Genomic DNA, 12760 nt, shown 5'->3' on the forward strand with positions numbered 1-12760 from the left:
ATTGTTCCAGATGCCCTAGAGATAAAGGGGCAAGAGAACTGAAGCAAGAGAACAGTCCAGAGGAGATCACCCTCCGGAGTGAGAGGACAGTGGCATAGACCAACAAGGGGGCCCCAGGCACAGGAAGGAGTGATAAGTTCCAGCTCCTGGTTGGAAGGAGCGGCGTGAGACGATAACAAAATCATATTTGTGTGTGAATTTCCTTTTCAGATCATAAACACAGCACCCAGTTCCATCCTCCCCAGAGATGTCAGTCTCCAGCCCGCTATGGCCCTCAGGAAACTTTGCCGCACTATAAAAACACAGGCTGGAGAAAACCTTTCCCCACAAGTTCTGATGAAAAGGTAAAACAGATACTTCTCTGCAGTGTCTTTCTAGATAAACCTAAGCATCTAAAGAGAGCTTTAGTGAACAATACCTAGAAGGAGATCATCATGACCAGCTTTAATTTGTTTCCCCTTCTGGCTACATATTACTGGCTTTTAATATTTTCTACGGGCTAATAATATTTCATATTGCTCTTTTACCAGTCTTTAATTTGCACACTCTCTGATTCTCAAAGTGGCTTTTTTTTTATTACTCAAAAAAAGAGATATCTAGGACTGTGTTTTATACTTACTAGCTGTTCAATAATCTTTCAGGACCAGCAGGGATTTATACGCTACAACCCTTTTCTTTTTTTTTTTTTAATGTTTATTTATTTTGAGAGAGAGAGAGTGTGTGTGACAGGGAAGAGACAGAAAGAAAGGGAGACAGAGAATCCCGAGCAGGCTCTGTATTTGTCAGCACAGATCCTGATGTGGGGCTTGAACTCACGAACTGTAAGATCATGACCTCAGCTGAAATCAAGAGTCGGATGCCTAACCAATGGAGCCACCCAGGCACCCCTGCAATTCTTTTTCCAATAAAAGACCCACATGTCATATACTCATTTCATTTGAACAGTCCAACAACTATTGTTTGAGCACTTATCATATGCCACACAATATGCTAGAGGATATGGTCCGTGCCCAGAGGAGACGCAGAGCAGGGAAATATGATGCTAAGAGGTAATAGATGTACTCTCATTAGTCCTTCATCTATTTCCTGGTCTCTTTCTAAAATATTCCCCATCCCTATGATCTTCTTGGACCACGCTTCACTTAACATTTACTACATGGAAAGCGGGGCGTCAAAACGTTCTTTGTAGCTTCCATGCCCTTCCCTCAATTACCTGGTAACACTACTTACTAAAGGCTTTCACTTACGAGGCACAGAAGTATATGCTTCTTCTGGGTCTCCATCCCGCATCCCCATGTGCTTGGGATCCTGCTATGGAGCTTGCAAAAGGTTTGAAGCAGAAGCAGAGCATCCAAGATACCTCTGGTCCATTCCTATAATCCCCACAGTACCCTAATGGTCTTTTGTGGTCCTTGTATTAATTTCTACCTTAATTTCTACAAAAGGTCCCCATACCCTTAAGTTAGACTTTGGGAAACTTTTGCACAGACTACCGTTACTTCCCCTTTTTATGTATCTGGCTTCCTTTCCCTCTTTCATCTGCTTCAGGAGCACAGGAATCCCTGAGTTCTCTCCAAAATCACGCCCCTCCCAGAGCCTGGGCTCCCACATGCATGGGGGAGGCTTGCAGTGGATCAGGACTTCCGTGATGGCCAACAATTTCAATCCACCTTTACAATTTGTGACCTACCCGTGTATGACCAATAATAATGTTCCCTTATTAGTATTCTATTAGTTGACTCTTTTTCCACTTTGTATCGCTGCTCTAAATAGAAAACCAGTGTCACATACCATGGAGAGGAAGTGACCTTAAAACTAATTGCAACATTCCACTTCTGAGTGTATATGCCCCAAAGAGCTGAAGGCGGGGAATCGGACAGATATTTGTACACCCATGTTCATAGAGGCATTTTTCATAAAAAAGACAAGAGGTGGAAACAATCCAAATGACCACCATATATATATATATATATATATATATATATATAACAGGTTATATATATATATATAAAACAGTTATATATATATATATATATAAAACAGTTATATACATATATATATAGAGAGAGAGAGAGAGAGAGAGAGAACGGTTCTAAAAAGAATGAAATTCCCATACATGCTATAACATAGATGAACCTTCAAAACATCATGCTAAGTGAAATAAGCCAGACACAAAAGAATAAATCCATGAAATCCACTGCTATGAGGGCAGAATAGGCAAATTCATAGAGATGAGGTAGAATGGCAGTGGCCAGGGGCTGGGAGGTGGGGGGGGGGGGGAGACGGGGAGCTGTTTAATCTGTCTAGAACTTCAATTCGGGATGATGCCAAAGTTTTGCAGGGAGACAATGGTGATGGTTGCAAAGCAATGAGAATGTACTCAGTGTCACTGCATTATATACTTAAAATGGTTTAAATAGTGAATCCGATGCTATGTATATTTTGCCACATTTTTGAAGTCCTTTTAACTCAAACAGAACAAAGCCATTAAATTATAGCAAGATCTCTTCACTCGCTAGTAGCTGTCAGCATAAGGATGGTTCTTCCGTTACTGGGGAGGTTAGAAATGCCAGAGAGATATTAAGGACATACTAGAACAAGAATGAAACATCCCTCTTGAATTATCCAAAGGTCTAAAAAGACAACTGAAGGGGCTGCTTCTCCCCCAGGCATTTCTGACTTAGTTAAGGCTATGTTTGAGTCCCACCTAAACTCACCGGCCAGCACTCGTGACCACACCTGGACAAATAAGACCATAAAATCTCTAAGCACTTCCAGTTCGAAAAAGTAAATAAAATCAGAATAGATGAAATTCACTGAGCCCTGCTAAGCCCCTGAACTGGCTGACAAGCCTTCCAGAAGCAGCAGACCACTCTGTACGCTGGGAGCTCACACTTCTGAGGCAGATGGGGCTCTCAGGCTCCTTTCTTTCTGGATGGAGCCTGTCACATGGCTTGGCAGAAGGGGAGCAGAGCTGGTCCTGCCTCTGGGCCTTCCCAGTACCCACTCCCCTCTGGGGGTAGGCACTCCGTAAGGGAACTTATTCCAAAGGGGGTCTCAAATAAGAGGTGACTTTGATCCCCAACTTGATGGAAGAGAATGGCAGGGCTGGGTGAGAGGAAAGGGGAAGGAGGGGGAGGGGGAGGGTTTCCGGGCAGCAGGGCTGGCTCGTGCCAAGCCCTGAAGCTGTGTATGCCCAGGGAGCAGCAAACACATCTGGCTGGCCTGACCATGTCCTCATACTGGAGGGTGATAACCAGTGAGGTTGCACAGTTGGGCTAGAGTTAGCTCATGCCTCTCCCACCACGCACGCTTGGTGTACCCATTGTTGTATGTGCTGGGAGGACCAGAGGCACTGAGACAACAAAGACCTGACCCTTGCCGACCACGTGACAGGTGCCGACTTCCTGAGTCTGCTCCGTCCAGACACGCCTATGACACAGGATTGCGGCAGGGACGGATTGGGATAATGAATGAAGAATGGCCTTGGAGATGCTAGACTCATGCAGGGGATTGTTTGATGTTATTATCCTTGGATCCCAGTACAGGAATTGCAGATCTATGGCACAGCTCTCTGACCTCCCTTCCTTCTGTTGTGGTGCGTTTTATAATCAGAATAACTCAATTGGCATAATAATGTATCATGGTACAGGGAGAAAGCCGGACAGACTCAGGTCTACCACTTGTGACTTGAAGCGAGTGCTATAAAGATGCTCTCAGTCTGCACCGTTCCTTTCCTTCCCCTGCTTTTTTAAGCTTTTTTTTTGTTTGTTGTTGAGAGAGAGAGAGATAGAGAGAGGGAGGGAGAGAATGAGTGGGGCAGGGGCCGAGAGAGAGGGGGAGAGGATTCCAAGGAGGCTCCGGGCGGCCAGCACGGGACCCAACGCAGGGCTCCATCCTACAAACCATAAGACCATGACCTGAGCGGAGATCGAGAGTCGGATGCTTAACTGACTCAGCCAGCCAGACACCCCTCCCCTGCTGTTTCTACAAGGACGAGGCCCGCACTGGCTTCACCAACGATACGCATCGAACCTTAATCAGCTTCCGCAGGGGCAGACTCACAACACAGTGGTAGACAGAGATTTCTTATCCATGTTGAGCGTGGTGCCGAAGGGCCTTCCTCAACACCTGGGGTGAAATTTCTGGCTCCTTTTGATGCAGACGGACTCTGTGTTGCCAGTTTGGTAATTCCTGTGTCCGTCTCCAGATCCAGGGATGGAATTTTTGTAGTGCATGTTTACTATAAATCAAACTGCGATTTGGCACGGGTGGAATGAAAGTACACTTTAGGTAATTGATTGCTTAAAATTAATACTTCCTTTTGACCCTAAACTATTCGTCATTTCACCTGCACCGCAGGATGTCCCACAAAACAACTGGTACGTTGGAGAGCACAGTCGCCAGGCAGCGGAAGAGGCATTAAGGAGGGAGAACAAGGTAATGCTTGCTGGAAAGCCCACCTCACTGTGTCTGCTGCCCTCGTACGGTCTTCTGATACTGCTCTGATGCACCGGCCTGTATCTCTCGGTGCTCAGGAGGTTGTCATTAAAAAGGGGACTCGGCTGTGTCACTGATTAGTCGTGACTGCCTCTCATTCCAAAATGTCTTTCGGTCCAGTTTTTTTTATTATTATTATTATTGTTAAGTGAGAACAGTACAAGCAGCCCTTGATTTGGGAGATCAAATGTGGAAGCTGGGGTGTAAATGGAGGTCACCATGGAAGGTGCCTTCCTTCTGCTTTCTTCCAAATTCATCTCGTTACCAAAGGTCTGCCCAAGGTACAGGTGAATCTTTATGTCTCCTGTCTTCAGGAAAGGTGCAAGGATCATGAATGCTGTGATAGTCAGGATACAATAGGTGATGCTGTACTAACCACCCAAGATCTCAGTCGCTTAGCACAGCAAAATAATTCTTGCTCACGTCCCTGGGCTAGAAAGGTTGGTGGGTTGACCCAGGCTGGTGAAGACCACAACTCGGTGTGTGCTCCCACCAGTCACATGCTGGCTCTTACCACAGCCTCTCAAAAGGAACATTTATCTCTGCTCATGCTTCCTTGGCCAAAGCAATTCATACAGCCAGGTCTACCTTCCAAGAGGATGGGGAAGGACAACCCCTTTTGACCAAAAGGAGAGGGGCACTGAAACACTTATGAGCAGATCAAATGACCACCACAACCATCATCACAAATAGCAAATAGTTATTAAGCAACTATTCTACTATGGGCAGAGAGCCCTACTCGATTGTGAGACTATCTCAAAAGTGATAGGGTCTCAAGAGTGATGCCACATTGAAACCTCTCCTCTGCTAACCAGTACAATGCTTGGTGTTGAATGAGGAAATACAAAAATGAACACATTCATTCATTAATAAATGGGTCAGTTAATGATAGGTCCCCAATAAATTTTAATAAAATGTAGCTCTCAGGATTGATACTGTAAAATTAAACAAGATAAATTATATATAAGTTTCTCGGGCAAATACAATAATGCCCCCTGACAAGAGGCCCACATCCTAATCCCCAGAACCTGTGAATACATCACCTTACATAGAAAAAGGAATTCACAGAAGTGATTAGGAATCTTGAGATGGGGACACTATCTTGTATTATCTGAGTGGATTCACTGTAATCACAAGAATCCTATAAGACGAGGTGGGAATGTCAAAGTCAGACGTGGAGGCCGTGAGTCAAGGACCCCTGGCAGCCTCTGGAAGCCGGAAAAGGCAAGGAAATGGATTCTTCCTGAGAACCTCTAGAAGGAACTCAGCCCTGTGACCCCTAGATTTTAGCCTGGAAAAACCCATGTCAGAATTCAACCTCCAGAACTGGAGGAGAATCCATTGTTTTAGTCTGCTAAGGTCATGGTCATTTGTTACAGCAGCAGTAGGAAATTAAATGGTTGCTAACATAGTCTCCTGAACCTATTAGAAATAATTGGAACTGATTGACTAGGTGAGGAAACTGAGGCTAAACCAAGGTGTTGGTTGTAAAGGAAAAAGCGGCAGAACCTGTATTCAAGATCAGCGCTCTCTTCACAAAATCACAACTGCCTCTAGGAGCCATTTATAGTTCTTTAAATTCAAATGGGGAGCCATAGGTGATGCCTTGGCTACAGGGTCCGCCCTTCCCTGTCCCTGGGGAATCCCACCATGGCTGACAGCTGCTGGGTATATGTGGGAACAGGCTGCCAACTCCGACCTTGCCTCTTCTTCTTGGCTATCAGTACCCAATGAGCCACAGTGCTCTCTGAGCCTGTCTCCCACCAGAAAAATTACTCTTAAAGACCTGCTTCCAGGAGCCACTGCGTGGATGGTTCTAGAAGAGCAACATATACATCACATAACGTCCTTCCAGGAATATCTGGGCACTCCGGCAAAGCTCCTTTTGCTTCCCTTCTGCCTCCTCCCACAAAAGCACTGAGAAAAGAGAATCTCAGTTGGATAACTGCATATTTTCCTGTTCTGTTGGTCTCTGTTTTGTCAAAACGTGTTTCCAATTAATGACAGATAATTTCATTTAAGTTGCAAGATTGCCCAGATTCACTGTGACAAACTCATTGCAGAAGTTAAGATGATAAATCCAAAAATCAGTGACGTGTCTTGGCCTCCTCTCCCTTTCTGATCTTGGGCAGTGTTCTGTGCTCAAATCTTAAGGCTTCAATTACGGCTGAATGTTTGAGGCCGAACAAGTTCCAGAAAATTCCTCAATCCCACTTCACGTACTCAGAGGCTGATTCATTTAAAGAGCAAAGATTTGGGCTTAGCTTTTAGGTACTCTACTAATTAGCCTTGATGCATTCGTGGATTCACTTAAGCAATTAGACTCTATTTCCCTTACCTGTAAAATAGGAAGAAAATAACTTCTCACGCTTTATGTAAACACTGCGTGAAATAATGTGTGTAACATGCTTAGCATCGTGAGAGCGAGTCTCGACAAACCTTAGCTACCAGCATTATCACGTCACTAGTTTTTTTAGTATTATTTATAAATTTAATATACTAATAGTATTATTACATAATATTACAAGCATTGTTATCAAGATCTATAATACTATATTAGTTATCTGTAATATAGTTATAGATCTATAGATATAAAACATAGTCTGCATAGAGATAACTATATGTAACAGTCATAGGCATAAATTATTACATAGATCTATCTCTATAAAAAATAGTGCTGCACCCATCTAATTAGATGTAGCCTAATAGATCATTTGTACTCATCTACGTAAGAATCTGTGCAATTACAGCTAGAGACTTTTCAGCGTGTAACCACAAAACCAAGTCTTGTCGGTGTGTTTCTGTTCGGGAGAATCACTCCATTTCCCACCCATTTATGTCCAGACAGACGTTCATCCTGAGCATTTCCCCAGGATATACCTGGTCCCTGCAGTCTGCCTCTTCGCAGCCCTCAAGCCGTCTCACGCTAATGGACCTTTTTTTTGGAAATTCTCCATCTCCTCCCTTGGCTTCTGTCATACAGAAGATTCTGGGTTTCCTCCTATCTCCCAGATATCTTCTTAATCCTTTTTTGCGTCCCCTCTTTCTTCCCCTGCACCTGCCTTCCCTTCACCTGAGGCTATGTTATCCCCTCCCTCACATATCTACTTGTGCTATCAATGACTGACGCCCCACCTGTCTTTTGGGGACCCTTGCCCTATATTGACATCTCCCGACCAGAGGCCCCACTTATTATGCTAAAAGCCTCTCCTGCTAAAGCCTGCAGTGGCTCCCACTGTCTCTACAATAACACCTGAGCATCAGGCAGAAGAGGAAAGATGCGAACATGGGCAGGAGAAGGAAGCCCCTCTGGGAGGGGAGGTGGAGGGCTACTCCCCGCAGATGGGGCGGCCTGGGAAAATGCTGAGCGCCCAAAAGCAAGACAGTGCCCTTGAGAAACAGAGGCTTGGCTGAAGCCGAGATTCAGGAAACAAAATCCCTAAGACAGGTCGGTGCATCTATCCATTGAACATCATACTAAGGTTGTAGGCATGGCAAAGAGGACAGTCGGGGATGGTGGGAGATTTGGAGGAAGGGGATGTCATAATCTGACGGGTATAGTTTTCAGAAAACAAGACCCCTTGAACATATTGACATTCGATAAATACTCATTGAATTAAACTGAACCAAAGAACTGGTTTGCCAGAAAGAAAGCCATTTGGGAACTTCATACGCACAAGTGTCACTCTTGCCACCACTGTTGGGGTGGGGTTCTGGCCTGCCTGACAGGAGGCCATTCTTCCTTCTGCTTCAGGATGGCACTTTCTTGGTCCGAGACTGTTCCACGAAATCCAGGGCAGAACCCTACGTTTTGGTGGTGTTTTATGGGAACAGAGTCTACAACGTGAAAATCCGTTTCCTGGAGAAGAATCAGCAGTTTGCCCTGGGGACAGGACTCAGGGGAGACGAGGTGGGTACAACCTGACAGCTTCCCTTTTTCAGACCAACGACAGCAAGGGGGTAGGTTGGGGGATGCTGGCCAAGCCATCAGTCGGTCGCATCCCCACGCCTGCTGGGATAGGAGAAAAGAGCACCGCCCTGGAGGTGAAGACTGTAATTCCCTTCCAGCCCCTTCTACAAGCATCCCCGCCCACCTTACGCTTCAGCCCTCGGGGCCCCAGCCAATCCTGACCATTCCTGCACCCTCGCAAGGCTCTGGCCCATTAAAGAAAACTCACTTTGCAGGACACATCTCAGTTCTGCCTCCCGGGAGGCCTCCTCTGAAGCCCATGTCGGTGTTAAGGCCACATTCCTTCCCCGCCCCAGGGCCAAATTCCCAGCGCAGACTTCCTGACAACATCCGCCTGCATTAGGAACCCTTAGGTTTGTGTCTCCAAATTGAATGTGAGTTCCATCACAGTATTCAGGGCCACGTTGAGCATGCCCCACATCAGTACGGGTCTGCTGGTAGGCAGCTGGGTGAGACAGTCAATGAGGGCATTCATGACAACTGTATAAATACAGAGAAGAAAGGAGATTGATTTGGGCTGAATGTGTTTATGGTAGTCCTGGTCTATCTGAATCACCTCACATTAACCCATAACATCTTGACATAACAGTTGCTCCGACCTTCGAGGTAGGGAAACTGAGGCTCAGACAATTCCGTAAATGGCTAGAGACAAATGAAGAGTAAGTGAGAGGGCAGCTCTTCTTGGAAGGAAGGCGGGCAGGGAAGGGGATGGCAGGAAAGGGTAAGGTTCAAGTTCTGAGTCGCCATTGACTAAGAATGTGAGCTCAGGCTAGTGATGTAACTTCTCTGAGATTTGGTTTCTTCAAATGTAATGTTCTTTTCTTGTCTGGACTTCTCTAATTCGGTGATTCTCATGTAGCATCTCCAGACCTCAGTTGTATCTGTTGGTACGTATTACAGGCTGAATTTTGTCCCCCAGCTCTTCCGAATTCATATGTTGAAGACCTAACAGGTAGTACCTCAGAATATAACTGTATTGGGGTATTTTTTTTTTTTAGTTTATTTATTTATTTTGAGAGAGAGAGAGAGAAAGCAGGGGAGGGACAGAGAGAGAGGGAGAGACAGAATCCCAAGCAGTGATAAGGGGCTCGAACTCACAGACTGTGAGATCACGCCCTGAGCCGAAACCAAGCGTCAGACACAACAGACTGGAGCCACCCAGGCACCCCTGTAATTGGGTAGTTAGAGCTAAGGTCTTTAAAGAGGAGATTATGGTAAAATGAGGTCATATGGGCGGGCCCAGATCCAATATGACTGGTGTCTCCACAAGAGGAGATAAGGACACAGACACGCACGGCTGTGAAGTCACAGCGAGGAGATGGCCGTCTACACACCAAGCAGAGAGAAGGAACCGATGTGCCCACACCTCGATCTTGGCCTCTCGGCGTCCAGATCTGTGAGACGGTACATCTCTGTTGTTCAGGCGCCCCCACGCCTCTCTATCTGTGGTACTTTGTCACGGAGGACCAAGAAAACAAATACAGCGTGAAAACAAAACTTTCACACAACTGCCCATTATTCTTCGCTAGAAATCAAAACGAGGAACATTGCTGGGGCTGCCAAAACACATCAGGCAGGCAGGTATGTGGGAATCCTGTCGGCAGCTGCGTGAGGACTCCGGCTTATGGGCGCCGGGGTGGCTCAGTCAGTTAAGTGTCCGACTTCGGCTCAGGTCACGATCTCACGGTTTGTGGGTTCGAGCCCCACGTGGGGCTGTCTATTGTCAGTGCAGAGCCCGCTTGGGGTCCCGGCTCCCTCTCTCTCTGCCCCTCCTTCACTCGCACGCTGTCTCTCTCTCTCTCTCAAAAATAAGTAAACATTAAAAAAATAAATAAAAGACTCCAGCTTAAACCCAGCGTCTGACCCAGAGCCCTTTTCTAGGAATCACATGTGGCTGGAGAGTTGCGGTCAACACGGGCCTTTGCTGGAACCTGGGAAAGTTTTGACGGAAAGGAGAGCATGAGTGGATAGATAAATACATAAATCTTCTAAATACAGCCATAATAAGAGAGTATTATGGCAAAGCTAGAGAGAAGTAGCCAATCTTCCCTTTGGGATTAAGGATTAGTGACTTAACTGAACGTTAACACCCTCCGAGCCGGCCAGGGGTTTAGCAAGCCCACGGTAAGGGTTAGTTATTATATTTTTCACTATTAATCCCGAGTCACTGTAATAACTGGGGTACAGCCCCCCTTAACTAGATGCCTGTGGTTAGTGAATATCCCGGCTCAGTTTCCCTCTGCCCTCTGTCTTCTTCCAGTTCATAGAACTGCTCACATTATTTTAAAAAGCTGTCTACGACTTTTAAATGCTCGGGACACCACCCTGATGCATAGGGAAATCACGCGCCCTGACGCATGGGGCCCCTACCAGATGCTGTGTCCTTTGCTCTCTCACCTGGACCTCCAAAAACCTCTGGGAAGGACGCGTTCGTGAGCCCCTTTTACCAGACCTAAAGAGGTCACCGCTTCTTCCCCAGCATGCCACACTTTGGTCTGCCCGTAAAAGAGGAAACAGCGCGACCCAGGGATGGCATCCGAATAGCGTTTAATCAGATTGTCAGCCAGTTCACTGTCCCAGCAGGGAAGCAGTTACCATCTGTGACAGCCCAGATTAGACCGCCAGCTTCCAGGTGAGCTGTTCCAATTACGGTCACCAAGGACCCCTCAAGGATCCAAATGCCTATTTTAAGAAAACCCTTTTTGGGTTATTCTGGAATTTTCTCCTCCCATGCATTTCCCCCAAGCAAAAGCCTCCTTTTTCCTGTATTTATGTAACACTTACATATGTTTGCTGTGCACAGAAAGCAGCCAATGCCGTTAACAATTACGAAGTGGATCGATTTCATCCTCATGGCGACCCTGGGACTTAGGTGCCGCCAATATTTCCATTTAACAGACGGTGACACGAAGACAGAAATGTTAAGTAACCACCACCACCACCCCCCCCCCCGCCCCCGTCACAGCAGGTACACGGCAAGGCTGGGGTTCATTTCTCATCCTGCATAACTATTCATATGGTCTCAGATAACATCGTGACCAAACGCAAACAGTCCCCAGCCTCCTTGAAAACAGCCCAGAACGTGGGTGGAAGAATAGTTAACACTTTTCTGGAAGCTTTCTGTGTGCCAGGCACTGGGTGAGAAGTGAGACTTTACACTGGTTCTTCCTGCCCGTCCTCCCAGCGAACGGGCACTGGCACAAGGCTGGGACAGTCTAGCTTGCCCTCAGCTCCCTCCTGCACCCCTCCATGCGTGGGCACCCCCGCCTGGCGGGGGGAGACTCTCCCAGCTTTACAAAAGGAAGAAAGAATTGGGCACAGTAGGGCTGTGCTGAGTGCAGGCTAGTCACTAGCTACTTCACCTGGGGCTCGAATGAAGAATGAGGGTCTTAGTCCGACTCTGGAGGAGAAAGGTAACGAGATACAGGGACTTCAGGGACAATTTTGGTTTTGCGTGGCTGTGGGGCTGTCTTGCAAACCTTAGAACTGAACCACACATCCAATGCAGCAACGCCTGTCTCCAGGGAGTTATTACATGTAAGATGAGATGATGTAAACAGAGTGCCGAACTCATAAAGGGCAGGTGTTTCGTCAGTATGGGTTTGCATCGTAAATGATTCCCCAAAGCCCCTGCATCAGGCCTGTGCGCCCGGGCAGAGGTGAGGTGCAGCTCTCCCCGGGGCGTGGGGGGCTGCAGGGGACGCCTGGACGAGGCCCCAGAAAGCGAGCACAGAAGGCGAGCAAACCCACACGCATCTGCCAAGAATAAGCCTGGGAAGGTCCATTTTACTGCAGATTAGGTATGTGCATCGTCCTGTTAGCCACGTGGCTAGAAACTCATGTCTGAATTCAGATTTCGGAAAGACCCATCGCCTTCACTCTCTGGGGCCTGTAACCAAGTACTGCAAACTTGGTGGCTTAAAACAACAGAAATGTGGAGCACCTGGGTGGCTCGGGGGGTTGAGCGTCCGACTTCGGCTCAGGTCATGATCTCACCGCTCGTGGGTTCGAGCCCCGCATCAGGCTCTGTGCTGCCAGCTCGGAGCCTGGAGCCTGTTTCGGATTCTGTGTCTCCCTCTCTCTCTGCCCCCTCCCCTGCTGACGCTCTGTCTCTCAAAAGTAAATAAACATCTTTAAAAAATGTACTCTCCTGCGATTCTGGTGGCCAGACACCTGAAATCAAAGTATCGGCGGGGCTTCTGGACACTGAGGGAGGGATCCTTCCTTGCCCCTGTCAGCTTCCGGTGGCTCTGGGCGATCCTTGGCTCCTTGGCTTGTGGGCCACATGGC

At 47.0% G+C, this 12760-nt stretch overlaps 1 protein-coding gene across 1 annotated transcript in view; it reads left to right on the forward strand.

Moving 5' to 3' along the window:
- Window positions 1–12760, forward strand: part of CLNK (cytokine dependent hematopoietic cell linker) — a 208003-nt gene that overhangs the window by 193849 nt on the left and 1394 nt on the right. Inside the window, exons 16-18 of the mRNA XM_053217569.1 lie at window positions 211–344; window positions 4363–4440; window positions 8255–8410. Coding sequence (XP_053073544.1) covers window positions 211–344; window positions 4363–4440; window positions 8255–8410 — 368 coding nt within the window. The remainder of the gene's footprint in view (window positions 1–210; window positions 345–4362; window positions 4441–8254; window positions 8411–12760) is intronic.

This window comes from Acinonyx jubatus, chromosome B1, assembly GCF_027475565.1.
Source record: "Acinonyx jubatus isolate Ajub_Pintada_27869175 chromosome B1, VMU_Ajub_asm_v1.0, whole genome shotgun sequence".
Taxonomy (NCBI): Eukaryota; Metazoa; Chordata; class Mammalia; order Carnivora; family Felidae; genus Acinonyx; species Acinonyx jubatus.